Source organism: Nerophis ophidion, linkage group LG06 (assembly GCF_033978795.1).
Source record: "Nerophis ophidion isolate RoL-2023_Sa linkage group LG06, RoL_Noph_v1.0, whole genome shotgun sequence".
Classification (NCBI taxonomy): Eukaryota; Metazoa; Chordata; class Actinopteri; order Syngnathiformes; family Syngnathidae; genus Nerophis; species Nerophis ophidion.
The window spans coordinates 56,031,390-56,059,267 of NC_084616.1; the positions used below are offsets into that span (position 1 = coordinate 56,031,390).

Consider the following 27,878-nt stretch of genomic DNA (forward strand, 5'->3'; position numbering starts at 1 on the left):
AGTGTTGCCAATCAACCTATCCCCAGGTGCATGTCTTTGGAAGTGGGAGGAAGCCGGAGTACCCGGAGGGAACCCACGCATTCACGGGGAGAACATGCAAACTCCACACAGAAAGATCCTCAGCCTGGAGTTGAACCCAGGACTGCAGGACCTTCGTATTGTGAGGCAGACGCACTAACCCCTCTGCCACCGTGAAGCCCGAAAGTTATTATATTGTAAGGGATTACACAGACAGAGATTCACTCTCAGACGCTTTCTTAACAAGCAGTAACAAACTCAGGGAGTCAAAACACATATAGAAGAGTTGCTGTTTGCGACAACTCACAATTAGAAATTCAACACACAGCCACCCAAACTCTCGCCCGATTCCGTTCACTCTGCCGCTCTTGCACACTTCACACATGACAGCACCACCTGTTAAAGGCACTCAGACACGTGTCATAGATACTACAATATTGTCTTGCAGCATTTGTATTTGTTACAACCTTTCTCGACCAAATAGAAAATAGAAGTACTGTTTAATATCTTTATTATTAAACGTATTAAACTTCATACAAAGTTTATCGTTCTTAAATCAAATGTTTTCCTTTTTTCTTAAACGATTTTGGATTCATACCGATCTCTTAGAAGGCAATTTGCCGATTTTAAGTTTAGAGTAGGGTTGTCCTGATACTAATAATTTTGTACCGGTGTGAAAATATATATCGATACTTTTTCAATCAATTTTAAAAGATAGGAAACTAAAAAATATATATATACATTGGCTTTATTTTAACAGAAAATCTTACATTACAGTAAACACGGGTTTTCTATTGCACTCCAAGAAAAAATTTAGATGGTTAAAATAAAAATAAAGGCATAAAACACATTGGGATTTTTCTTGTCGCACTCGAAGAATAATTTACAATTTTCCAAATTACATATAGTCTGCTATAATCATTAGGTTATCCATCCATCCATTTCCTACCGCTTATTCCCTTTTGGGGTCGCGGGGGGCACTGGCGCCTATCTCAGCTACAATTGGGCGGAAGGCGGTGTACACCCTGGACAAGTCGCAACGTCATCGCAGGGCCAACACAGATAGACAGACAACATTCACACTCACATTCACACGCTAGGGCCAATTTTTAGTGTTGCCAATCAACCTATCCAAAGGTGCATGTCTTTGGAAGTGGGAGGAAGCCGGAGTACCCGGAGGGAACCCACGCATTCACGGGGAGAACATGCAAACTCCACACAGAAAGATTCCGAGCCTAGGATTGAACCCAGGACTGCAGGACCTTCGTATTGTGAGGCAGACGCACTAACCGCTCTACCACCGTGAAGCCCATCATTATGTTAGAATAGAATAAAAAGTTGTATTGACATTATAGCTGAGATAGGCACCAGCGCCCCCCGCAACCCCAAAGGGAATAAGTGGTAGAAAAATGGATGGATGGATGGACATTATATTATATGCTTCATGATTTATAGTTGCACCTCCTCATCAGTGCTTTAGTAAACTATGGATACAAGTACACAGATAAGCCATGTGGCATGCAAAACACACATTGTTAGGCGCCAGCGCCCCCCGCGACCCCAAAAGGGAATAAGCGGTAGGAAATGGATGGATGCATTGTTAAAGACAAAACACAAATTGTAGGAATTTGTTACACAATTCTGTCATTTCACTTGCATTTGTTAACACTAATTGGGCAGTTTTAACACAACTAATATTTGGCATCAACCCGAAAAGCTGTGGGCTCATCTACGTATCTACATGTGCACAGCAGGGAAGCTGGTTAACTATGTTATGAGAGTAGCTTATCTGTGTTTGTAAGAATGTCAAAGTGTCGGCTTAGTGACGTCAGTGAGGGAGTGAGGAAGTAAAGAAAGAGAGAGGTAGAGTGTGCACTGTGCAGTAGAGTGATGAACGGGTCCAGTTGCCATTTGTGTCCTGCTAAATTAATAATGAAGTGATTGTCACAAATCTACGGCCTCGTCATTCTGACCTGAAAGTAGTGCTGAGCAGACTCATTGCCGGATAAAGTGAAGGGTGTTACCCCCAACAAAAACATTGGCCCTGGCGGGAAGTCTGCCCTGTGCTCCTCGACTACAATCTGCATGGGAGCCAAACAGCAGGAAAGGTGTAACAACCTGTTTATAACTACTTGTGCAAATCTGAATGCCTATTATTTGAATGTTTACCTAAGTTTGAAGCAAAGGTGGTAATACTAATCGGCACGTTTGGCAAGGCGTGTTTTAAAGTAGCACTTGCAGAGCGGTCATTTTTTGCCATTCTTCCGCTCCACGATGTTATTGCGTGCATGCGCTTTGTATGTTCGTTTTGACGCACTCAACATCATGCGCCTCAGCTCTGTAGTCACCGCCGCACAGCAGCATGTGGATGAAAAAGTGGTACCAGTATTTTTCAAAAGCAGTATAGTACCGATTTCAATTAATTAGTACTGCAATACTTTATAAGGACTTTATGTACCTGTATACCGTACAATACTACTTTACAGATATGAGTACATCGTTTGGTGAGCCTCTGGATCGATCTATATATGTATTAGGGGTCAGTCGATGTCTGGTTGGAAAGTCATGAATCGGTTGACTGTAGATCTGTTACAAAATATGGCCGCTCTAATCTTATGAGACTTCTGCAATGTTGTCGTATGCGGCTGAACACGACAGATCAATGCAATCCTTAAATTCTTGTGCCTAGATCTAGGCAACCACAGAAGACACCACGCAGTGTAAACCAATGAGAAGCAACCTAAGGTGGTCTTTGCGTCTTTATTTTTCACACACACCTCAGCGCAGTGTTGTCAATTTGGCGACTTTCTCGCTAAATCTAGTATCTGGCACGGCGCGGGCTCAAACCTGCTGGGTCTGCCGGCACCTCCGCTGGCAGCGCGCCGACACATGCCCCTGCACGTGCTGGCCGCGTCACGCCCACATGTCAGCAAGGCTGTGGGCGATCAGCAATTTGCACACCTGGGATTGATGAGGACAAGCTGTATAAAGACCAGTGGACCCAAAGATCCAGGCCGGAACTCAGTATTCTGTTCGTAGTAAGCATCCTGTGTCTGGCTTCCCTCCCGTGTGCTTGATTGCTCTCCTGTCTTCAAAGTTCCCTTGTCTGATCTCCCTTGTGTCTTCCCGAAGTTCTTCCCGTGTCTTCCATAATCGAGCTGTGTTCCTCGACTTCCCCTTTGGACTTTGGACTGCCTCCCTCGATCCTCGACCCCTGTTTTACACACGGACCCCTTAACGCCTCTCTCAGCCCCACGGACCTTCTTCTGCTTGCCCCTGCTTCCTCATCAAACAATTCGGGAATACTCAACAGCTAATCTTTCATACACAGTCTCCCACCATACATCCCTTTTGGATTAGTCACACTTCATTCTTTTGTTTAGCATATACATATTTAGTATTGTGTATTATTATACATGTATATATTGTACATATATATATATATAATAAAACATAAAGCAACATCAACCCCTTGTGGAACTGTGCCATCACTACTCCCACTGTATACATAACAGTATCTTTCCAATTCCGCGACCCCCGTGACCCTGAAGGGAATAAGCGGTAAAAAATGAATGGATGGATGGATGGATGGACTTTATTTCTAAAAAGCGACTTGCGACAAATCTAGCAACTTTTTGGATGTTTGGAGACATGAAAGCCTGTATTACTGTAATGTCCTCAACGTACAAGCAGTGCTGCTTTGAGCCTTTCCTCAGACTACTGAATGTCTGCTCTTAGACAGCTTGTACTGAAAACACATTTCTTTGTAATTTTGGATGCTATGACAATGAATTCCATTCCATTCTCGTCAGAGCAAAGAGGAAACACACACCCACACTGTGCAAAGCTGCCACTGTTTCTGCCTTGGTTAAGATGTAAATGTAGGTGTTTTGTCACTGTCACGCTTCAAATAAAAACACACCTATCGTTCATCTCAATAAGTCCGCCAATAGATTTGGTATGTTTGTTAATAAAACAACCCTTTTGATCAAGTTTGATACGCCAACATTTAACAATGTAAAACAAATAAAAAATACAACTAAACTCAGAATCAATAGAAGAAAATTGATTAACAGTTCTAATCACAATTTGCATTTTTTAACTCACACATTGTTTTCTTTAAGTTTATGAATTGCAATGCCTTGAAGTTGAAAGTTATAGTACTTGCCAATAATTAATTCAGGAACCACCTGTTTTTTGTGTCAATAGATAAACACATGGCATTGTTCTGACATGATACATGATACGTTTAATTTTCTTTTCAGCATGCAAAGCCTCCGTCTGCAGAGTGTAACTGAAAGCATCGCACTACTATGGGAAATCCAAATAATCAAGGGGTAAAATGGCCCTTAGCAGCTGTCCTACGTGGTTTTGAGAGAGCAAAGTGCATGTGAGTGATTGCATTAGTAAACAAAGTTGTGTGAGCACATAGCTGTTGTCTGGTTGATATTCCAAAGTATGTGTAGATGTCCTTAATTTTGCTTGTGTTCTGACTCTCCCGAGTGTCTGGTCTGCAAGTGTATGTGTTTAAGTGTGCACATGCATGGAGAAGTACACAATGTGTTCTGTTAACATTGTAACACAGACCAGGAATAGTCTCAAGGTCACACTTTAAATTCAATCAACACTGAGCTGGCTTCACGTTACCTCATTAAGAGCTGATGTGTGCATTAACAGTGAAATGAAGAATAAACTAATCATCACTCCTGAGAGGACTGAAGTCTACTCACCATGTGCATGCCCAAAGATTCTCAAAAAGACAGGCGCGGGCTTTGATTGTAGAACAAAGCATGGATGCACAGACATGCACACAACTCAGAGAGACGGACCGCTCTGCTATTTTTTAAATAATGAAGACGATAAATTTCATGGTATAGAGGAGGTTTAATTATCCTTCTGCTGTGTAATCATATGGAAACAGCTTTCCGCTCATCTTTTATTCAGCCTTTTATAGCAATTATAGCTGAGGGGGAACTCTTTTAAGAATTACTGAACACTCTTGTAAAGCAAATGTACATCTTATAGCCTCACTGTTGCAAATGTCCTTTAGACAAGAGGGAATACTCCATTGGTCTATCGGCTCTCTTTCACGTGAGCAGCTAGAGCCAGAAAATGAGTCTGTTGTGTCATGTGCTATTTTGGGTCACACACAGGCGGAACGCTTTGAAATATGTTTTTTCAACACTTTGTTTTGTCCCTCCATGGGCTGCACAGATAGGATTCAAATCTTCACAAAAGCGACATGTGGATGTTAATGGCACGCTGGCTGCGGTGCTAATGTTCTACTGCAGAGATGACGAGCTACCAAGCAGATTTCCAACCATTAAAACAGCAGCTGAAGTAACGTGCTGCTACTGAGCTTTAAAGAAAACACATCAGAACTCAATGACCGTTTCAGACAGTTATCGTAAGACTTGTAGTAGAAGCATTAGAGAGAAGGAAAGTCAATGTGCCGTTGCGCTGTTACATCACAACCCTTACACTTTCCTGTTACATAAGTTTCTGTCAGGTAAGAACAGAGAAACAATTAGCCCTTCTATCACCAGTGACATTTAATATGTCACTGACTCTGAGGCGGTGATGTTCTCTACTGTGTGTCTGACAATAAAATACTGTGCATTCTACATATGGATGTAGTATTCCCTCCCAGCTACTTGGAATGTAACATTTATTTGCTACCAGTAATTGCCCTTCACTTGACAGTAAATTACGGAACTGGGTTTCTCTAACTTAAACCTTATTTCAGTAAGAAATGATCATATGTGTTGGGTAATCTGAGCCTTCATTACAAATTTTAGAGATTTGGTTTGAAAAATTTGACAACTCAAAACACTAAAAGGTAATCTAGGTTACATTTGTCCGTGAAATTCAAGACTCACAAAGGGGAACAGCACTTTTTTTTTTTTTTAATTGTTGCGTATCGTTGACAATCATGATGAAATGAATTACTTTTTTTTAATGCATTCTCAATAGTAAATAAATGCGATCACAAGTCCGCTTACAATGGAGTTTATGGGAGCTGCACTTTCCTGCTTATAGAGCCCTTAAAAACATCTGAACACCTCCATTAAGGTTTTATATAAATGATGTAAGTACAGTATATATGTAAGGTAATAAAAGGCACATTTGTAATAACATGTAATATTTGTGTATTTTGCAAATTTTAGGCATTAGTTTAAAAAAAGCATTACAATTTTCACTTTGTTTTCAACAATGTTAGTGATAACTGCTCACTGCAGACTTTATGAGAGCCAAGAAATATAATAAAACATCACATACTGTACAACAGTGGTCCTTTGTTATAGTACACGGGACGATGCACATTAGATTAATGGCCAAATAAAATGTTAATGTGCCAGATTGTAGTCATAAGCTAATGTTTTTGCTGTTTCTATCTGACACACGTAGAAAGCTGGTCCGTGCAAATATTGCATACATTTAACCGGTCCATGGTGAAAAAAAGGTTAGGGAACCCTGCTGTACAAGGTCCGCTGTCATTAGGATGCCGATTGTAAACGATAAGCAAAATGCCCAAAAAGTTCAGATATTTGAAAAGAATAACTATTTACATCCGTTTTCTATAAGGTTTGACTGCAATAGGGGGAGCTGGAGACTATGGTGAAGTTGGTGAAAATCAATTGCAGGAGTAAAGTTGCCTCAATACCAATATTTTGGTATCGGTACCAAAATGTATTTTGGGTCATTATTGGCTTTATTTTAACAGGAAATGTTATGTTACAATAAACATACATTTCTTATCGCAATCAAACAACAATATTGGCATTAAATAACACAGTGACCATACTACACAATGTTTTAGTGTACTGGAGGTCAGTGGTTCTCAAATGGGGGTACGCGTACCCCTGGGGGTACTTGAAGGTATAGCAAGGGGTACGTGAGATTTTTTTTTTAAATATTCTAAAAATAGCAACAATTCAAAAATCCAACAAAATATGAATGTAAGTTCATAAACTGTGAAAAGAAATGCAACAATGCAATATTCAGTGTTGACAGATATATTTTTTGTGGACATGTTCCATAAATATTAATGTTAAAGATTTCTTTTTTTGTGAAGAAATGTTTAGAATTAAGTTCATGAATTCAGATGGATCTCTAATACAATCCCCAAAGAGGGCACTTTAAGTTGATGACTACTTCTATGTGTAGAAATCTTTATTTATAATTGAATCATTTGTTTATTTTTCAACAAGTTTTTAGTTATTTTTATATGTTTTTTTCCAAATAGTTAAAAAAAAAAAGACCACTACAAATGAGCAATATTTTGCACTGATATACAATTTAATAAATCAGAAACTGATGACATATTTTACTTCTTTATCTCTTTTTTTAAACCAAAAATGCTTTGCTCTGATTAGTGGGTACTTGAATTAAAAAAATGTTCACAGGGGGTACATCACTGAAAAAAGGTTGAGAACAACTGCTGTAGGTTAGCCAACGGGTTAAAATGGCTCCTAATTTGTTTGCTGACGTATGCATGAACACACTGTTTTTCAACCACTGTGCCGCAGTGGGAAATTATGCAATTTCACCTAATTGGTCTTACATATATTTTTTTGCAAACCAATAATTACAATCCGCTAATAAAGTGCCGTTGCTCAGTGTCTGTGCTGTCAAGAGATTGGCAGAATTACTATGTAATACTTCTGAATTCCATATCAGAAGGTGGCAGCAGGTAACTAATTGCTTTTTTTCCCCTGGGGGGGTTGCCCACATATGCGGTCCTCTCCAAGGTTTCTCATAGTCATTAATGTCACCGACGTCCCACTGGGTGTGAGTTTTCCTTGCCCTTATGTGGGCTCTACCGAGGATGTCGTTGTTTGTGTTGTGGTTTGTGCAGCCCTTTGAGACACTTGTGATTTAGGGCTATATAAATAATCATTGATTGATTGATTGATTGATTGATTAATTGATTGATTTAGGCCATACCTTGAGACAAGAGAATGAGTGATGCATGAATGGTTAAATTCATATCGAAAAATTGTGTCAGGTGTTTGATGAGAATTATTGTATGTTTTATTGTAGGCTATTGAGTTTAATTTTTTAACCTTTTCTGCTGGTGGTGTGCCCCAGTATTTTTTTTATGAAAAACATGTGCCTGGGCTCAAAACAAGTTGAAAAACACTGCACTAACACATTGTGTCATTTTCCATTGGATTATTTTGCCAAAATTATGAGGGACAAGTGAGGATTGGAATCAAAAACAGGTTCTTGTTCAGAACCTTTTCCCAGTGTATCACTTCCTTGGAATTGCTTGTCAATTTTCCTAACTATTCCCTTAACAATGCCAGCGGTTGGGAAGAGCACTTTTATTTGCTAAAATTAAATGCATGCTGTAAGCCATAATCATCAAAATTATATCAAACGAAGGCTTGATATATCTTGAGTTGCATGAGAATGTTTTATATTTTGAACGTTATTTTTGACACTGTGATTACCAGCAAAATTATTCATTACTTACTGTGTTAAACAATGTCAGCTAATATTCATCTGAGAGCCAAGTGCAGTCATCAAAAGGGCCACATATGGCTCTAGAGCCATAGGTTCTTTACCCCTGCTTTAGAAGAATATTTATTTGTTATATTTATTTTGACTAATCAATTTTTTTTTATGTAATGTGCCTCTTAAGACCTCACTGTTGGCTTTGTAAGGTCACGTTACCTCTGAACTAAACAAAATTGATCTAATCCATCTTTTTGTTCTTTTTTTTTCCAAATGAGAATCAATAAGAGATCCAATAAGGAACTGAATCATTAAGCACAATCAAAAGTTGAATTGTAACCGGAAAAATCGTATCAATTCCCATCCCTAGGGACAACTATGTAGAAAATGGATGGATGTATGGATGGATGGATTATTTACCTACTTGATCATTTACTGTTAATGTCTTGTTACTTTCCTTTTTTTATCTCTCTTGAGCACAACCCGCGGGTAGAAATCTCTGGTGCAGATGTAGGAGGTTGACTGCTGTGGCTGGTGCTCCCTTCTCTTCCGTTTTGTCTTTTTCTCTGCAAGGGCTGCATTTCTCGCCTTTTCATATGTCCAGACCACTGATGCCGGTAGCGCGTTACTTAGTAACACGTTAGTCTAGTATGACATCGTTTTTCATAAACGACAAATCTAGTGTGTTACTATTTCCAAACCAGTAGTCAGATAAAAGTTTTTTGTCCCTTTTATTTCCCCATGCTGTGTGCTCGTAAGTGCTCTGTGCTTGTGTGTCGACTAACATGCGCCTCTGCTCATATTGCCAGCAATGTCACAACATAACGACAGAGCGCCATCATGTCCGTAATAAAATTACCGGTAATTTTTAGAGGCAGTATGGTACTTTACATACTTTAATTCATTAGTACAGCGGTACTTAATTAAATAAATAAATGGGTTGTACTTGTATAGCGCTTTTCTACCTTCAAGGTACTCAAAGCGCTTTGACACTACTTCCACATTTACCCATTCACACACATTCACACACTGATGGAGGGAGCTGCCATGCAAGGCGCCAACCAGCACCCATCAGGAGCAAGGGTGAAGTGTCTTGCTCAGGACACAACGGACGTGACGAGGTTGGTTCTAGGTGTGATTTGAACCAGTGACCCTCGGGTTGCGCACGGCCACTCTCCCACTGCGCCACGCCGTCCCTAATTGGGATGGGTATACTGTACAACTCATGACAGGAGACATAAAAACTACAACCACTTAAACTCACATTCTGACCGATGGACAACTACTTGAACAGATAATATAAGTTTTGGTGTTGTGGAACAAAACAAGTTCAGAGTAGCTTAAGACAATTTCATGAAAGCACATGAAGAACATGCAAACTGTTCCAATAGAGATTTGACCAAAATTCCCAGACAGACAGGCAAATCAGAATTTGTAATCAAATATGCATATGTACTAATAACTTAGATTTAATAATAATAACTTTGATTTATATTGTGCTTTTCTAAACACTCAAAGCACTTACAGAGAAGTGGGACTCAACATTCATTCACACCTGGTGGTGGTAAGCTACATCAGTAGCCACTAGACTGACGGAAGCGTGGCTGCCAGTTTGCGCCTACAGCCCCTCCGACCACCACCTATCATTCATTCACCAGTGTGAGCGGCACCGGGGGCAAAGGGTGAAGTGTCCTGCCCAAGGACACAACAGCAGCGATTTTTAAGATGTCAATAGGTGGGAAGCGAACCTGCAACCCTCAGGTTTCTGGCCGGCCGCTCTACCCACTACATACACCATGCCGCCCCGTAACATACTCCACTGATATTAGAACACAGACATCTCAACCAGTATTTTGATGATTTGTATTTTTTTGTATGTAAGGTTGCATCGAATTCTTGACCAGAATTGAAAACCAAAAATTAAAAAAAACCAAGGCCAAAAAAAATAAAAAAAATGAAAAAAAATGTTTGCCAATCATCATCGTTTAGGATCGGATAGGATAGGATAGAATAGAATAAGATAAACTTTATTTATCCCACAATGGAGAAATTATTTGATTGCAGTGCAGATTTTTAGATACTGTACAGTAACAAAAGCAAACTGTAATGAAATAAACATTGGTAACATATAATAAATAATAATAAACACATATTGTGTTCTAAACAATTGCACTATTTATAGATAAATAGTCAAACAAAATCACAATTTAGGGGTATGACTGTGCACTAACCTCACAAAAATGTAAAGCACTGTTATTGCCCAAATGTTTCCTTGAAAAACTGAAACAATCATAAAATTATTAAAATATTTAGCCACAACAATATAAAATGACAAAAAATTATCTACAGGTCAAATAATTGACTAACGTAGAAGACCTTCCTTTTCTGTTCGGTGTTGTTTACACAATCAAAATGGCGATCAAAATGTTTGGATTTCAGGTGATTAAACCCGCCATGGAGAATGTCTTAGCAAGAATATACTCCCCTTGATATTTCCAGATTGCATGTTTTGCAAATCGCTGTCTTTCTCTGATTTATTGAAGTGCGTCCACCCCACTGACATGTTGACTCCACTCCAGATATGTGTGTGCTTCCTGCTTACAGTATACAATCATGACATCCGATTTCAGCAGTGTTGTTTTGGTAATACACGCATTTAGTTTTATGTTTGGGCCATTTTTGACAGCCAATAATGTTGGTATATCAGTAATATTCTGTTTTCATTTCATCTGCAGGAAATAAGTAAGTTGCACTACATGGACACGTGTTGACGCCTCCTGAATGCAAATGTGCCCACCGCCTTTGTTTCACTTTTTAGTGTGTCTCAAGACCACTCAAGCATGAAGGTGCATTGCAATGTTAGTGGGGAATACATGGTCAATTAGAACATCCATCCATCCATTGTCTACCGCTTTCCCCTTTCTGGGTCACGGGAGTGGCTGGAGCCTACACCAGCTGCATCCGGGTGGAAGGCGGGGTACACAAGACTGGACAAGTCGCCACCTCACCGCAGGGCCAACCCAGATAAACAATTATACTATATTTGAAAAGGATACAGGTATAATTTTATAACAACTTTGAAATAGTTAAAAAAATCAGGGTGTACCCCGCCTTCCGCCTGATTGTAGCTGAGATAGGCACCAGCGTCCCCCGTGACCCCAAAGGGAACAAGCGGTAGGAAATGGATGGATGGAAATCTCTTTTTTTAGTATTCTCTAATCTCCCATTTTGGCTTGACGTCTTTATACCTGGATGCCCTCCGTGCCGGGTTGCTGCAAAAGTTTGACAGTGCGTGCGTGCGCCGTCGTCTGGCCGCGGCCGTCGTGCCAGGTCAGGTTGCTGCCTCCCGAGCGACGTGGCAGCTGGTAGCTCAGTTCTTCAGCCGACAGTGTGTGTTCCAGGGAGGCGCGGCAAAAGCTGAAGCTGGAAGCCGCTGTGAGGAGCAAAAGGTTGAGAAGGAGGAGAAAGAAATAGGGACGTAAGTAGGGGGAGCAAATACATGGTCACTTTGTAATGACTTTCATGAGTACTTTTCTTTCAAGTGAGGCACAATAGCAGCTGATTACAATATTCTAAAAGGTTAAAGTGCCTGCATTCATTAAAGATTGCATGCTTTGTGTGAGTCATACATGAAAAACAATGTTAATGACATGAAGAGTAGCAGTGTTATCATACAAGTGAACTTGAAGTGCATATGAATGACATGTTTTAGGCACACTTCTTATTCAATCAATTAGTGCATCAGTGGTACAGGTAGATCACCTAATTCCATCCAAATCTTAAATTGTATACATTTTGGGACAATTCTACGCTTCCCACATCATACGAAAAGTTCAAAGTTAAAGGTTTAAGGTGACTATTTGTACCGAACTTAGATTTGTTCTGTAGTGGACAATAAAGGAGAATGGCATCTGCATATATAGTAAATACATAACAAATGACAACATGACAATGTACTTAATAGGCTGCCTTGGACCAGGGCCAGGAAAATAAGGAAAGAAAAGGCATATGAACAATAAGAGTCAGATTAAAATAATAATATATATATTGTAGCTGAGATAGGCGCCAGCGCCCCCCACGACCCCAAAAAGGGATTAAGCGGTAGAAAATGGATATTATTGTTCATATGCCTTTTCTTTCCTTATTTTCCTGGCCCTATATATATATATATATATATATATAGGGCCAGGGCCGACGGGCTGGGGTGGCAATTCTTGTTGCCCCCCGGCTCAAAGCCTGTACGTTGGAGTTTAACCCGGTGGACGAAAGGGTAGCCTCCCTCCGCCTTCGGGTGGGGGGACGGGTCCTGACTGTTGTTTGTGCTTATGCACCAAACAGCAGTTCAGAGTACCCACCCTTTTTGGGAGCACTCGAGGGAGTACTGGAAAGTGCTCCCCCGGGTGATTCCCTTGTTCTACTGGGGGACTTCAACGCTCATGTTGGCAACGACAGTGAAACCTGGAGAGGCGTGATTGGGAAGAATGGCCGCCCGGATCTGAACCCGAGTGGTGTTTTGTTATTGGACTTTTGTGCTCGTCACAGTTTGTCCATAACAAACACCATGTTCAACCATAAGGGTGTCCATATGTGCACTTGGCACCAGGACACCCTAGGCCGCAGTTCCAGTGCCTTATGTTTTGGACACTCGGGTGAAGAGAGGGGCGGAGCTTTCTACCGATCACCACCTTGGTGGTGAGTTGGCTGCGATGGCGGGGGAGGATGCCGGACAGACCTGGGAGGCCCAAACGCATTGTGAGAGTCTGCTGGGAACGTCTGGCAGAGTCTCCTGTCAGAGAAAGTTTCAATTCCCACCTCCGGAAGAACTTCGAACATGTCACGAGGGAGGTGCTGGACATTGAGTCCGAGTGGACTATTGTCGAGGCGGCTGATCGGAGCTGTGGCCGCAAGGTAGTTGGTGCTTGTCGGGGCGGCAATCCTAAAACCCCTTGGTGGACACCAGCGGTGAGGGATGCCGTCAAGCTGAAGAAGGAGTCCTATCCGGTCCTTTTGGCTCATTGGACTCCAGAGGCAGTGGACAGGTACCGGTCGCTGAGGCAAAAACTCGGACATGGGAGGAGTTCGGGGAAGCCATGGAAAACGACTTCCGGACAGCTTCGAAGCGATTCTAGACCACCGTCCGCCGCCTCAGGAAGGGTAAGCAGTGCACTATCAACACCGTGTATGGTGCGGATGGTGTTCTGCTGACCTCGACTGCAGATGTTGTGGATAGGTGGAAGGAATACTTCGAAGACCTCCTCAATCCCACCAACACGTCTTCCTATGAGGAAGCAGTGCCTGGGGAATCTGTGGTGGACTCTCCTATTTCTGGGGCTGAGGTCGCTGAGGTAGTTAAAAAGCTCCTCGGTGGCAAGGCCCCAGGGGTGGATGAGGTCCGCCCGGAGTTCCTTAAGGCTCTGGATGCTGTGGGGCTGTCATGGTTGACAAGACTCTGCAGCATCGCGTGGACATCGGGGGCGGTACCTCTGGATCGGTTGACCGGGGTGGTGGTTCCTCTCTTTAAGAAGGGGGATCGGAGGGTGTGTTCCAACTATCGTGGGATCACACTCCTCAGCCTTCCCGGTAAGGTTTATTCAGGTGTACTGGAGAGGAGGCTACGCCGGATAGTCGAACCTCGGATTCAGGAGGAACAGTGTGGTGTTCGTCCTGGTCGTGGAACTGTGGACCAGCTCTATACTCTCCGCAGGGTTCTTGAGGGTGCATGGGAGTTTGCCCAACCAGTCTACATGTGCTTCGTGGACTTGGAGAAGGCATTCAACCTTGTCCCTCGGGAAGTCCTGTGGGGAGTGCTCAGAGAGTATGGGGTATCGGACTGTCTTATTGTGGCGGTCCGCTCCCTGTACGATCAGTGCCAGAGCTTGGTCCGCATTGCCGGCAGTAAGTCGAACACATTTCCAGTGAGGGTTGGACTCCGCCAAGGCTGTCCTTTGTCACCGATTCTGTTCATAACTTTTATGGACAGAATTTCTAGGCGCAGTCAAGGCGTTGAGGGGTTCCGGTTTGGTGACCGCAGGATTAGGTCTCTGCTTTTTGCAGATGATGTGGTCCTGATGGCTTCATCTGACCGGGATCTTCAGCTCTCACTGGATCGGTTCGCAGCCGAGTGTGAAGCGACCGGAATGAGAATCAGCACCTCCAAGTCCGAGTCCATGGTTCTCGCCCGGAAAAGGGTGGAATGCCATCTGCCCCAAGTGGAGGAGTTCAAGTACCTAGGAGTCTTGTTCACGAGTGGGGGAAGAGTGGATCGTGAGATCGACAGGCGGATCGGTGCGGCGTCTTCAGTAATGCGGACGTTGTACCGATCCGTTGTGGTGAAGAAGGAGCTGAGCCGGAAGGCAAAGCTCTCAATTTACCGGTCGATCTACGTTCCCATCCTCACCTATGGTCATGAGCTTTGGGTCATGACCGAAAGGATAAGATCACGGGTACAAGCGGCCGAGATGAGTTTCCTCCGCCGTGTGGCGGGGCTCTCCCTTAGAAATAGGGTGAGAAGCTCTGCCATCCGGGAGGAACTCAAAGTAAAGACGCTGCTCCTTCACATCGAGAGGAGCCAGATGAGGTGGTTCGGGCATCTGGTCAGGATGCCACCCGAACGCCTCCCTAGGGAGGTGTTTAGGGAACGTCCAACCGATAGGAGGCCACGGGGAAGACCCAGGACACGTTGGGAAGACTATGTCTCCCGGCTGGCCTGGGAACGCCTCGGGATCCCCCGGGAAGAGCTAGACGAAGTGGCTGGGGAGAGGGAAGTCTGGGTTTCCCTGCTTAGACTGTTGCCCCCGCGACCCGACCTCGGATAAGCGGAAGAAGATGGATGGATGGATGGATGGATATATATATATATATATATATATATATATATATATATATATATATATATATATATATATATATATATATATATATATATATATATATATATATATATATATATATGTATGTATGTACATATATAGGGCAGCACGGTGGAGGAGGGGTTAGTGCATCCGCCTCACAATACGAAGGTCCTGAGTAGTCCTGGGTTCAATCCCGGGCTCGGGATCTTTCTGAGTGGAGTTTGCTTGTTCTCCCCGTGAATGCGTGGGTTCCCTCCGGGTACTCCGGCTTCCTCCCACCTCCAAAGACATGCACCTGGGGATAGGTTGATTGGCAACACTAAATTGGCCCTAGTGTTTGAATGTGAGTGTGAATGTTGTCTGTCTATCTGTGTTGGCCCTGTAATGAGGTAGTGACTTCTCCAGGGTGTACACTGCCTTCCGCCCGATTGTAGCTGAGATAGGCACCAGCGCCCCCCGCGACCCCAGAGGGAATAAGCGGTAGAAATGGATGGATTTTCTACCGCTTATTCCCTTTTGGGGTCGCGGGGGGCACTGGCGCCTATCTCAGCTACAATCGGGCGGAAGGCGGCGTACACCCTGGACAAGTCGCCATCTCATCGCAGGGCCAACACAGATAGACAGACAACATTCACATACTAGGGCCAATTTAGTGTTGCCAATCAACTTATCCCCAGGTGCATGTCTTTGGAAGTGGGAGGGAGCCGGAGTACCCGGAGGGAACCCACGTATTCACGAGGAGAACATGCAAACTCCACACAGAAAGATCCCGAGCCTGGATTTGAACCCAGGACTGCAGGAACTTCGTATTGTGAGGCAGACGCACTAACCCCTCTACCACCGTGAAGCCCTATATATATATATATATATATATATATATATATATATATATATATATAGGGCAGCACGGTGAAAGAGGGGATAGTGCGTCTGCCTCACAGGACCTTCGTATTGTGTATATATATATATATATATATATATATATATATATATATATATATATATATATATATATATATATATATATATGTATATGTATATGTATATATATATATATGTATATACTGTATATATATACATATATATGTGTATATATATATATATATATATATGTATATATATATATATATACATATATATATATATATACATATATATATGTATATATATATATACAGTATATACATATATGTATATATATATATACTTGTATAAAATCTTCAAGATATATATTTCCAACAGTTTATATTTGTGATATTTTTGGAGGGGGGCAGGAAGGATTAATTTACAATCAGATTTGTGGGCATACTGAGAAACGGGTCAAAAATGTGACTGTGGTGCAAAATTTAGGCAGAATTTACACCAAAATATATACAATACAATTGTTCCAATAATGCAATAATGTGCTAACAATACAGTACATGTTCCCTCGACCACAAAGAAGTGTTTTAGATGTACAAACATTGTTGCCCTTTAATAGCCCCGACCACAGCCACATCACACACCACTGAATTGATTAGAACAAAACTTGTGAGCCAGGAAATTTAATTGACCCCTGACCCTGAAATGTTCTTCTGGCTGAACAGACATCATTTATTTCAAAAGACATCTTATATAATGTCTTGCCAGAAAAGAGGATGCTGTTCCTGCATTAGTGGTACCCACTCCGCATGTTTTAATTATATTGTTTAATGTATGTTATATTAATATTAATAATAATATATGGTATTTATTAGGGCTGTCAACGTTAACACATTAATGCATGTGTTTAATAAAACAAACTTTCTCATCATCGGCGCACAACAAGCTTAAAAATGCATCTTAAACAAAGCACGGATTGAGGATGGCACCGCAAGGATGAATGCTACACTATCGACACTTAATTGACACTAAAATGACCTCAATTAAAATCTGTGTTTTGAAATAAATTGGGTGGGTATTCGTCAAAATCTTTAAAACAAAAGTTGGGAAGAGTTCTAGAGGCCTTAGTGTCCACATGCGTGGACAGCACCTTTGAGCTCTTATTTCCGAATTTGTGTACACTACTGAATTGGGGTCTTATGGACCTTATGTGGACACTTATACTGACATCTGTTGGTATCAGAAGAGTATAACATACAATGGAATTTGGGAAAAAATGTGTAAAAATAACAATTAGCATGTCACTATACATGAATTACACGTTTCTTAATTATGGACTAAGTACATCATATCAAAAGATGATTCTTAGTTTTTAAGAGGTTAAAAGATATTTGTGGCGTTAGGCCATTTGTATTTTTATAATTTCTTTCATTAATATTAAGAAATTGCAGTTCCTGTATCACGACCTACGTTTCCACAATTAGGGCCAACAATGACCCAAAGCTGTTTCTATGGAAACTTCTATGAACCTTTAATTCTTAGCAACTCTGACTGTCCCACATTCACATCTGATGTCATCTCTCAGATCGGATGCAACTTTGACAGCCAATGCTGTTCCACTTACACATCTGATCTCAGCAGTCTCAATATTTGCGGAGGAGAAATATCTGATGCACTAAAAAGCTTGTAGGACGACAGAGAGCTAATGAGGTCATTCCAAATACTGTAGAATCTGAAAACTTTTCACATCCTTATTGCTGACTCTATATATTTAAATACCATGCTAGGTGCATTATACATGTTGATTTTGTTGTATCTTTCAATATTTGTGTGAGTCAAATGTGGAGTAAACTCTGAATGATGGAAGCTTACATGGTACATTAATTTTAACTGCTGCTTCTCCTGCCAACATGGCCACCAAACACAACTAACTAGTCACTTGACTCCCCTGCCAACATGGCCATCAAACACAACTCGTCAAGAGACTACCCTGCCAACATGGCCATTAAACCCAACTAGTCAAGTGACTTCCCCGCCAACATGGCCATCAAACACAACAAGTCAAGTGACTACCCTGCCAACATGGCCATCAAACACAACTAGTAAAGTGACTTCCCCGCCAACATGGCCATCAAACACAACAAGTCAAGTGACTACCCTGCCAACATGGCCATTAAACACAACTAGTCAGCTGACTCCTCTGCCAACATGGCCACCGAACACGAGTCACGTTTCTCTCCTGCCAACATGGCCATTAAACACAACTAGTCAGCTGACTCCTCTGCCAACATGGCCATCAAACACAACTGGTCACGTTTCTCTCCTGCCAACATGGCCATTAAAATCAACTAGTCGGCTGACTCTCTGCCAACATGGCCATTAAACACAACTAGTCAGGTGATCCCACTCCCAACATGGCCAACATGGATGGATGGATGGCTATACAACGTTTCAAAAACAGCTCATCATTAAAACGTTCCTCATTGCTTTATTATGAAAAACAAAACAAAATTAAAACGTGCATCTAAATTGTGTGTCAGAAGCGCGTCAGCTGGTCGCGCACCTAAAGGAGTTGACACCCGGCAAAAGATAGAAGAGAAAAAAAAAAAAAAAAAAGTATTTTAAGTTAATTAATGCAGTTTTTGTTCAAGCCAATGTAAAGTACCCTAAATCTTTTGACATTACTACCAACAATAATGTCAAGCTTAACGCCGTCTGCGTCTTTGAACCTCCGTTTGGACATCGCTGTGTAGAGTGTGCATTTGTCCGCTTCCGTGTCTGGTTTTCTCAGGACACTCCAGTTTCCTCCCACATTCCGAAAGTATGCATGTTAGCTTCATTGGAGACTGCAAATTGTCGAAAGTTATGAATGTTAGTATGAAGGATTGTTCAGTATAGGTGCCTGCGATTGGCCATGCTAATTTTAGTTAGCTTGTCAATAAGCTAGTCACTGTACGTTAGCATTAAACTAGCGGCATTACCGTCATCCTGCATAGTTGTTTTGATTTTTTCAGTTTATTCCAAAATATATTATTAATCTAACGTGATTCCTACATGTTTGTGCACTTAATCTGTATATATAACATACTTTCTTTAGAGTGGTTAGTTTTACAGTGACTATATTGTGAAGAATATAAACAAAACACGTTATTTTATTCCAATTCGAACTCAAAGAACTGTGTACATATTTGGTGAACTAAATCTCAACATTCAGGAAAGGCAGAATTTGGTGTAGCCTTTGTTACATTTTACAATAGGCAGCAACAATTGACACTGCATTGAACAAAGAGAGCACAGTTGAAAAAGTCAAAATCTTTGTGTTAGAGCTGATTGAAAAAAATGTTAATATTAATGTTATTAATGGTATTATAAAGAACTAAAATTAATAATATTTTTTGAATATGGATAAAACATTTTTTTTAGCATTTGTAAAGAAAATATATTCTTCATTGCAAATCAAAATGATCATGTCATTAATAATGATGTCATATTGACCACACCCCAAGCCCAGCCTTCACTGCCGCATATATAGTGGCAATCTGGGGAAACCCTGAAGTTATTACTAACTATACATTTTTATAAGCGGTTATATTTTATATGCCTTTCCATAATTCATTTTGGGCCCTATTATCCCTTTCCCCATCGCTCTACTTATCTCTGCAACATGAGTAAACCTACAAGTAAATTTTCAAAAAGATACGTAAAACAAAAATGAGCAAACCTGCCATTCCACCCAAGAAAAACATATTTTCCAGAAGTATTTTTCTACAGACCATTTATTGATACCTAACGTGTTAACTCTATATAAGTATTTTCAAGTCAGCAGCAGCACGAACACATTGCTTGTCTAGTCTCGATGGATTTAGAAAAAAAAGGAGATATGAAAACAAGAAGTACAGCCTGCAGGAATCACTGATGTTGCTGTCTTTGTGTAGCCATTTCCTATATGCAGCTCCCTTTGTAACTTTATCTTCCTTTAACTTGTTTCCCCTCTGAATTTATCTCTGCCTTTTTCCAGCTGGCAGGTCTTTTCGGTCGTTGGGACAAACCAATATAATTATTGCCAGTCAGACTGTGGGGGAGGAGACAGGAGGAAGAAACGTGGGGAGCTGAAACGCCTTGCAACCCTAAAGACCTGCCAATCGCGGAGAAAGACCTAAAAGAGCCAAATCCAGACAGACAAGAAAGAGCGTGAGATGTTACCATTTATCGCTTTCACATTCACTCTATGCAGTTTGACAGTAGAATGTGATGACAGAGCACAGTAGGGAAAAACATCAATAAACCATTAACCAAGTTCATTTGATAATGTGTTAAATACAGCGCTTCCCAATTATCCAACCGACACTTAATATACATCTGTGAAGAAGTGCAGCATCATTCCATCTCGATTCCACTGATGTCTCGCTTGCTGCCAATTCACCAGATCTTTCAAGCTCCAGAAGTCATAAAAAGAAGATAAAGCGCTCATATAGCAAGCTGTAATAGACTTGTTCGACTTAACCCCCTGGGGCAGAAGGAATAGTGGAAAATTTAAAGTAAGAAGGAAGTAATTAGATAACTATACCGTTCAACAACCCCTTTGAGACCACCCTTTTCTGACTTCTTGCCAAGTCTTTTAATAATAACTGTACAAAAATATATTGTTTAGATTATTTTAATGAACTAACATGTTGCTAAGCATATAGCTTTTTGAAGTTCAGAACAGTGTGAAAACCATTATGGACTCTTCAACACAGTTAATATTTCAGATTCCTATATTTTTTTCTAAACTACACTGACAAAATAAATATTCATAACTTCTACACAATTTAGAGTCTTTCATTATCTTGCATTAAATGCATGTTTTGGGAATGAGGGAGGAAACATCAAGAGAGATTGTACATGAGAAATGTTCTCTGACAAGTCAGATTTACAACATTTGACATTAAACATTAGTGCGGTTATAAACTTTTAGCATTCTTAATTGTCTCTTTTTTTGACAAAAAAATATAATCCCTGAAGAAAGTCAGTTGGAAATATTGATCAGTGAGTACATCATACAAACAGACAGGTTGGATAAAGGCAAACAATGGCACCTGGTCTTGGAGTCTGGCTGGTACTAAAATGGAAGAATAGCCGCAAGTCAGGTCTTGGAATGTGCCCTTATACTCGAGGATAATCCCTGGTCAGAATCATGAGTCATCTGTCACCTTTCTGTCTCAACACCCAAGTGTTGAGACAGAAACTGGGCAACTGCCAAATCTACTTTGTCCTATTTGTCACTAACTGGAGTTGAATTATGCCCCGTCTGAAAACTAACAGTTCTAGAAGGAAGACGTACCAGGATACTATTAAAATAAAATGTGAAAATCCTGGCTCGATTAATTGTGATTATCAACTGTGCATTTTACTACACTGTGAGACTAAGTTGACCCCGAGATAGAAAAAAGAGATATTGGAGAACTTCAATATCATTAGGATTTGTAATACATGTCAATGTTGAGTGTAAGATTTTCTAACTTCAAAAATAGAAAGATGTAACAAGAAGCAAAAAGAACACTTGAAGTTAAAGAGCACCATAATTGAGAGCAACCTCTGGTGTGTGTGTGTGTGTGTGTGTGTGTGTGTGTGTGTGTGTGTGTGTGTGTGTGTGTGTGTGTGTGTGTGTGTGTGTGTGTGTGTGTGTGTGTGTGTGGATTGATTGATTGATTGATTGATTGATTGATTGATTGATTGATTGAAACTTGTATTAGTAGATTGCACAGTTCAGTACATATTCCGTACAATTGACCACTAAATGGTAACACCCAAATAAGTTTTTCTACTTGTTTAAGTTGGGGTCCATGTTAATCAATTCATGGTAAAATGGCGTGCGTGCGTGTGTGTATGTGTGTGGGCGCAAACGTTAGACCAGTGATGTAAATCTGGCCCAAGAGATGAGTTTGGTACGTATAAAATTGAGTTGCATTTTTAAATTAAAGAAACTGCTGTTCTAAATGTGTCCACTGGATGTTGAAATAGCAATTCTGTTAGGCAAGCACATAGTTTATACCGGTGCGAGCATGTATACCAAGCAAGAAGTACGCAGTAAAGCGGAGCTGCGACTCCTCCCCCTCGACCCTATGTAGAACAAACAAGAGTAAAATATATAATTGGTAAACACACTTAAAATGCTACACGAGAGGCTGCACATTGATATAGTTCTATGAAAATTATTATCTTCTGTGCAGATTGAACGAAAGTGAACAGTGTGTGATTTACTGTCAGTCTTTTAAGTTGTTATTTTTGGTTTGTTAGAATTGTTCACACATTGCACAGCTTTTATTTTTCTATCAATACACAGTGATGCCTGGAATGCGGGGATTAACTCAACCCTCTTGAATAGTTTCTACCTCAGTTTGTATGGCTTGTGAAGTAAGCACAAAATTAATATGTGATTATGACAAATTTATTAGTTGATGCATAGAATTGATTTTGTTTATGCTTTATTTTTATTTGTTTTCAGTCCTCAGTGTGCTGTGACTTAAAAGTAGAATTGCTTTGTACAAAGTATATACACTGAGATTAAGTCTAAATTCATTGTGTTCTTCATGGTGTTTTTGCAACTGCACCAAATTTTCCTCAGAATGTTCAACCAATTTGAAGTGTTTTGTCAAGAGGAATATTTGTACATTTTCAGAATATTCTTGTTGTTCTAGTTTGGGCTGAAGTAAAATAAAGTTATTATGCCATGATTTTATCCGTCCAACCCACTTAGGAAAATATTTTCCACCATGCAGCCCCTAAGCTAAAAGGAGTTTGACAACCCTAGTGTGCCGTGAGATATTATCTGGTGTGCCATGGGAAATTATGCAATTTCACCTAATTGGTCTAAAAAATGTTTTTTGCAAGCCAATAATTATAATCCGCAAATAGTGTGCCGTTGCTGAGTATCTGTGCTGTTGAGAGATTGTCAGAGTAACCATGTAATACTCTTCCAAATCAGTAGGTCGCAACAGGTAGCTTTTTTTTTTAGGCCTACCTTGAGACAAGAGAATTAGTGATGCATGAATGGTTATGGTTAACATTCATATCAAACAATTGCGTAAGTTATTTGGTGAAAACAACTTTATATTGTCAATATAGGCTACTGAGTCTAATTTTATAACATTTTCAGATGGCGATGTGCAGAGACCATCATTATGGTCAAGTATTGTTTTTTAGTTGGATTTCTCCAACCCCTTGGCATCACTTTAAAACAATAGAATGGAATAATACACCTTATTTCAAGCATCGGTAAAACAGTGCAATGGTGTATTTGATCAAAGTAATTTTGGCATTAGTTTTATCTAAACATGACACCTCTTATACATAAGAAAAAGGGCTTTTCTATTCAGTGTCTAAGTTTTATAAGAAACAGCAAAATTCACTGTGATCCTCATGACCAGCTAGGGGAAAAACTTCACAATAGAAGTGATTTTAGCATTTTAAGACTTCTTTGGAATGGAAATTGCATTAAAAATAGAATGTATTATTATTATTATCATTATTATCAATATTATTATTGTTAGTACTTCAAGCCAGCAGCACAAACTAAACCCAATTTAAAAGTGTAGCATCAGGCCGAAAAACTGTGTCAACTCTCAACATGTCTCTAGTACATCTGTACATAATCAGCTTTAGTTTGTGCCGTAATATGTATGACGTCAAGTAAAAGTTATTCACAACACCTCCGATTGTCTATACCTTGCCCTAACCCCAGGAATGAACCATGAAATTACTCAATTTTGAGAGCGTGCTGGGGGGTTATATATAAAACCCAGAACCAGGGTTTTTTCCCATGATGCGTTGCAGTCCATTATCCACTCTGACATGAGACATTGTTGCAGAGGCTGGGGCTGAGGTTTACTTTTCACAAGCTATCACTGTCACTGTACTAGGCATGTATAGGCACCCACAATACAGGCTGATAGAAGATAACACACCAACTCTCATGAGGCGAGGAAAACACAAACTAAATCAGTGTATTGTGTGAATGTGTGTGTTAGTCCAGGCTGGCAAGCTAAAGCATATATGAATATGACTCACAAAGACAGCATGAGGACACAGGCTTCCCGCATCTGTATAATCATCTTCTGCTTTGGTTTGGACTAATAGGTCTGAATGACGCTAAAGACTCTACAAGCAAGCATGTGGCTATTGGCTGGATTCTAGATTCAAACTGCAGGGCAGTTATGTCACACAATGAGTTCAAGAACTCATGTGGGGTTGGCAGTCCTGTTATAATTCTACAGGTCATCTAAACCCTAAAAGAATATAATCTCTGAGCACTAAAGGCTGGTGGAAGAAGAACAGGATAAGCCAGGCTCTAGTAGGGATGTAACAGTAAACGGTATAATAATTAGTAACAGCGCTAAAATTTTTTGATATTGAAAAATCGTCTGAAAACTGCTCACTTCCTGGAATCTAAGCCGCTGCATGCGCACCAGCGCTGTTTTTTCTCGACAAAACACGGCAAAAAGCAACTACACGGACACTGCTCCAGGAGATTTTCCTTCGGAGTAAACAGAGCCGAAAGCTTCGTTTCACTTTATTTCCCTCGCTTCACTTCAATATTGTAGAATTTTGGCGTACTTTTAAGAATGCGCTGCTGTTAGATGGCAAGTGCGAAAAATGTGGACAATATTTAAGATGGACGCATTTGTCCCATACTGAAAGTATACAGCGGGGAAGGAAAATATTTGACATTGCTTTGATTTTCTCAACAAAGCATCCTGCTGTGACTGAGAGTTAATGACAAGAGGAAACATCCAGCAGTCTGTCTGGGGAACTTTGCCACAACTTGTTTATAAAGTCTTGCCTTTTTTTTACCGAGATGCTCACTTGTCCTTTAGTTAAATTCTAACTTTGTCAATGTTCCAATAACATCAACACTGGCTCTCATCAAAATAAACGCAGACTGAACCATCAAAAGGCTGAGGCACAAAGAACAAGTATTAGATGTGTGAGATATCATTTCAGTTTAAGTAATTTTTGAAAATGTTGAGCACATTTAAAAATACCACAATAATAATGATAACCGTGATAAGAAATGTTCATGCCATGAGATCCTCCTAGAAGGAGGTCCAAGACAAATTACTTTCAAAACTTATATCTAGGGATGTAACGATATTAATGATAAACCGGGGTAAAACCTCAGACGGTTAGTATTACTGTTCCAAATTAAAATGATCGTAAAAAACTGTGATTAATAAAAGCACTTCCATAAACTCATGGACCAGTGATATTGCTAATTTCTTGGAAAAGCAAGCTAGTATCGGTTTTACAATATGTAGAGATATTTGGTTTCCCAAAAAAGTATGGCTGTTTTTACGGCCAGGAGATACCAGGTGTGCACTGCTGATTATTGAAAAGCTACCAGCAATGTTCCCTCCAAGGTGTGGGCCTACACAATTGCGCACTGCTTGCATATCCTCCGCGCACGGAATATGTATGTTGTGCACAAAATCCAAACTAAATTGTAAACAAAATAAACAGCCATTAATTCCGTTCCATTTTGCAATGCTACTCTCTCAGTGGCGGGTGACAAGTGGTCAACAGATAAGACAATGTTGACGTCTGCCGATTCGTTTTAAGGAGGAGAAGGATGTGATCATCATGTAAAAAGCATCAACAATCATGTTGTCGATCAAAACTTCTTGTCGGCCATAACCACACCAAAACAACATCAACAACAAAACTACTATCTAGCTAAACGGTTCAATTTCTGGCGTAATCATACCAAAACAAACAAAATATAGGTATTATTGACAACAACCGCTCCCTGTCTTTCAATTGCACCAGAAGACGCACACACTCGGCTCAGCAAGTTATGCGTTCAACTCCAACAATTTACATAACTGTAACTGCCAGGTTGTTACCCTGTGATGCAATTTACATGCAACCAGTCAATGTCGTTAAGAGCCTACTATGCGTGTGTGTTGCTGTTTTACAGGTTGGTTAGCAGAAAAAGCAGTTTATCGAGTTAAATAATTCATAAATGTTATTAAAAACTATATGTAATGATATATTTTACAGACAAAACGTTTTACACTGTATCCCATACTTGTGCTTCAGCACACACATCTCATTGTACAAAATTGGATCAGTGAAAGAGGTATATAATCAGACACTCCCTGGTTAGCTTCAGGCTCACATGGCTGGGATGTGAGCTGTTCCTCCAGACTTTTGTGGCGAGGGTGCAGTTTGGCGACGCTCTACCAGGTCAACCCTCCACACTCCCTAGGTATTTGTTCTTTTTGGGATCTGTTCCTAGGGAAAGAAGTCCTGTCACAGGCCTGTACAGTGCGATAAATTTACTTGATTGTGCGACTAGAAAAAAATTAAACAGTAGCATTGGTGAGAATCCAGATTTCATTCCTTTCATTCTCATTTTGATCCTGAAATAAAACCATAAAAAGTGTCTCAAATAGAATAAAATTTGGGGAAAAGAATCCATGTTGTCGAAGGACTATGCCAGCTCTATGTCTACTCACGCATCTGCTCAACACGGACATGATCATGTGTACACAGCATCGCCGCTCTCGCGACATACTAGTGTAGCTGCTAGCAAAACAACTAGCCAGTCACCACGGATTTAAGTTCAACAACTAAACATACGGACTTGATAAATGGGTTTGGCTTTGCATAGTAGAGTTTTAACTTGCACTTACAGATGTAGCGACCAACTGTAGTTACTGACAGTGGTTTTATGAAGTGTTCCTGAGCCCATGTGATGATATCCTTTACACAATGATGTCGGGTTTTGATGCAGTACCGCCTGAGGGTTCAAAAGTCCGTAATATCATCGCTTAAGTGGAATGATTTCTCCAGATTCTCTGAACTTTTTGATGATTTTACGGACCATAGATGGTAAAATCCCTAAATTCCTTGCAATAGCTTTTTGAGAAATGTTGTTCTAAAACGGTTCGACAGTTTGCTTACAAAGTGGTGACCCTCACCCCATCCTTGTTTGTGAATTACTTAGCATTTCATGGAAGCTGCTTTTATACCCAATCATGGCACCCAACTGTTCCCAATTAGCCTGCACACCTTTGGGATGTTCCATATTAGTGTTTATAAGTGTTCCAAGATGGCGGCGCCCGGACGGGCTGCAACATCGCGGAGCTCTTGCTAAAGATGGAACATTTGGCAGAAATACCGGACAATTCTGCAAACTTCATGGCTGGCTCACATCGTGGTCACTCCGTGATCACGTACGACCGCCAGACACTTCTGGATGTGGACATATCTGGCCGTTTTGGACTGATAGACGCGTGCTTGCTAGACGTGCTAACTAGCATGGGAATACTTCGGCGGCTACATCCAGCGGCCTGTGAAGCAGGGGAGTATATTAGCAGCGGGGGCCGTCTACGGAGCAGACGCCAGCGGTGTGATCGGAAACGCAGGTGTCGAGCAGGGCTAAAAACAAAGCAGAAGGCTAATCCCCACAGAACACCACTTCCCTCCATCCTGAAGCCGGATTTAAATGGAAGATACGAGACTACTGGTCTGGGAAAGGAGTCAGTTAAATTAGAACAAGTTTTTTCTGCTTTGATTGTTTCAGAGTTGGACATGTGTTTTACTGAGGTGGCAAACTATGATGCGTGCAGTTTATCAAAGCAACAAACAAACAATCGGAACATGCGTTCTACTGAGTGGGCAAACGATGATGCGTGCAGTTTATCA

General features: G+C 40.7%; 1 protein-coding gene across 1 annotated transcript in view; it reads right to left on the bottom strand.

Moving 5' to 3' along the window:
• The window catches only part of samd10b (sterile alpha motif domain containing 10b), a 119,184-nt gene that overhangs the window by 71,258 nt on the left and 20,048 nt on the right, over window positions 1-27,878 (bottom strand). The window contains exon 2 of the mRNA XM_061904372.1: window positions 11,727-11,911. Within this exon, the coding sequence (XP_061760356.1) occupies window positions 11,727-11,911 (185 nt within the window). The remainder of the gene's footprint in view (window positions 1-11,726; window positions 11,912-27,878) is intronic.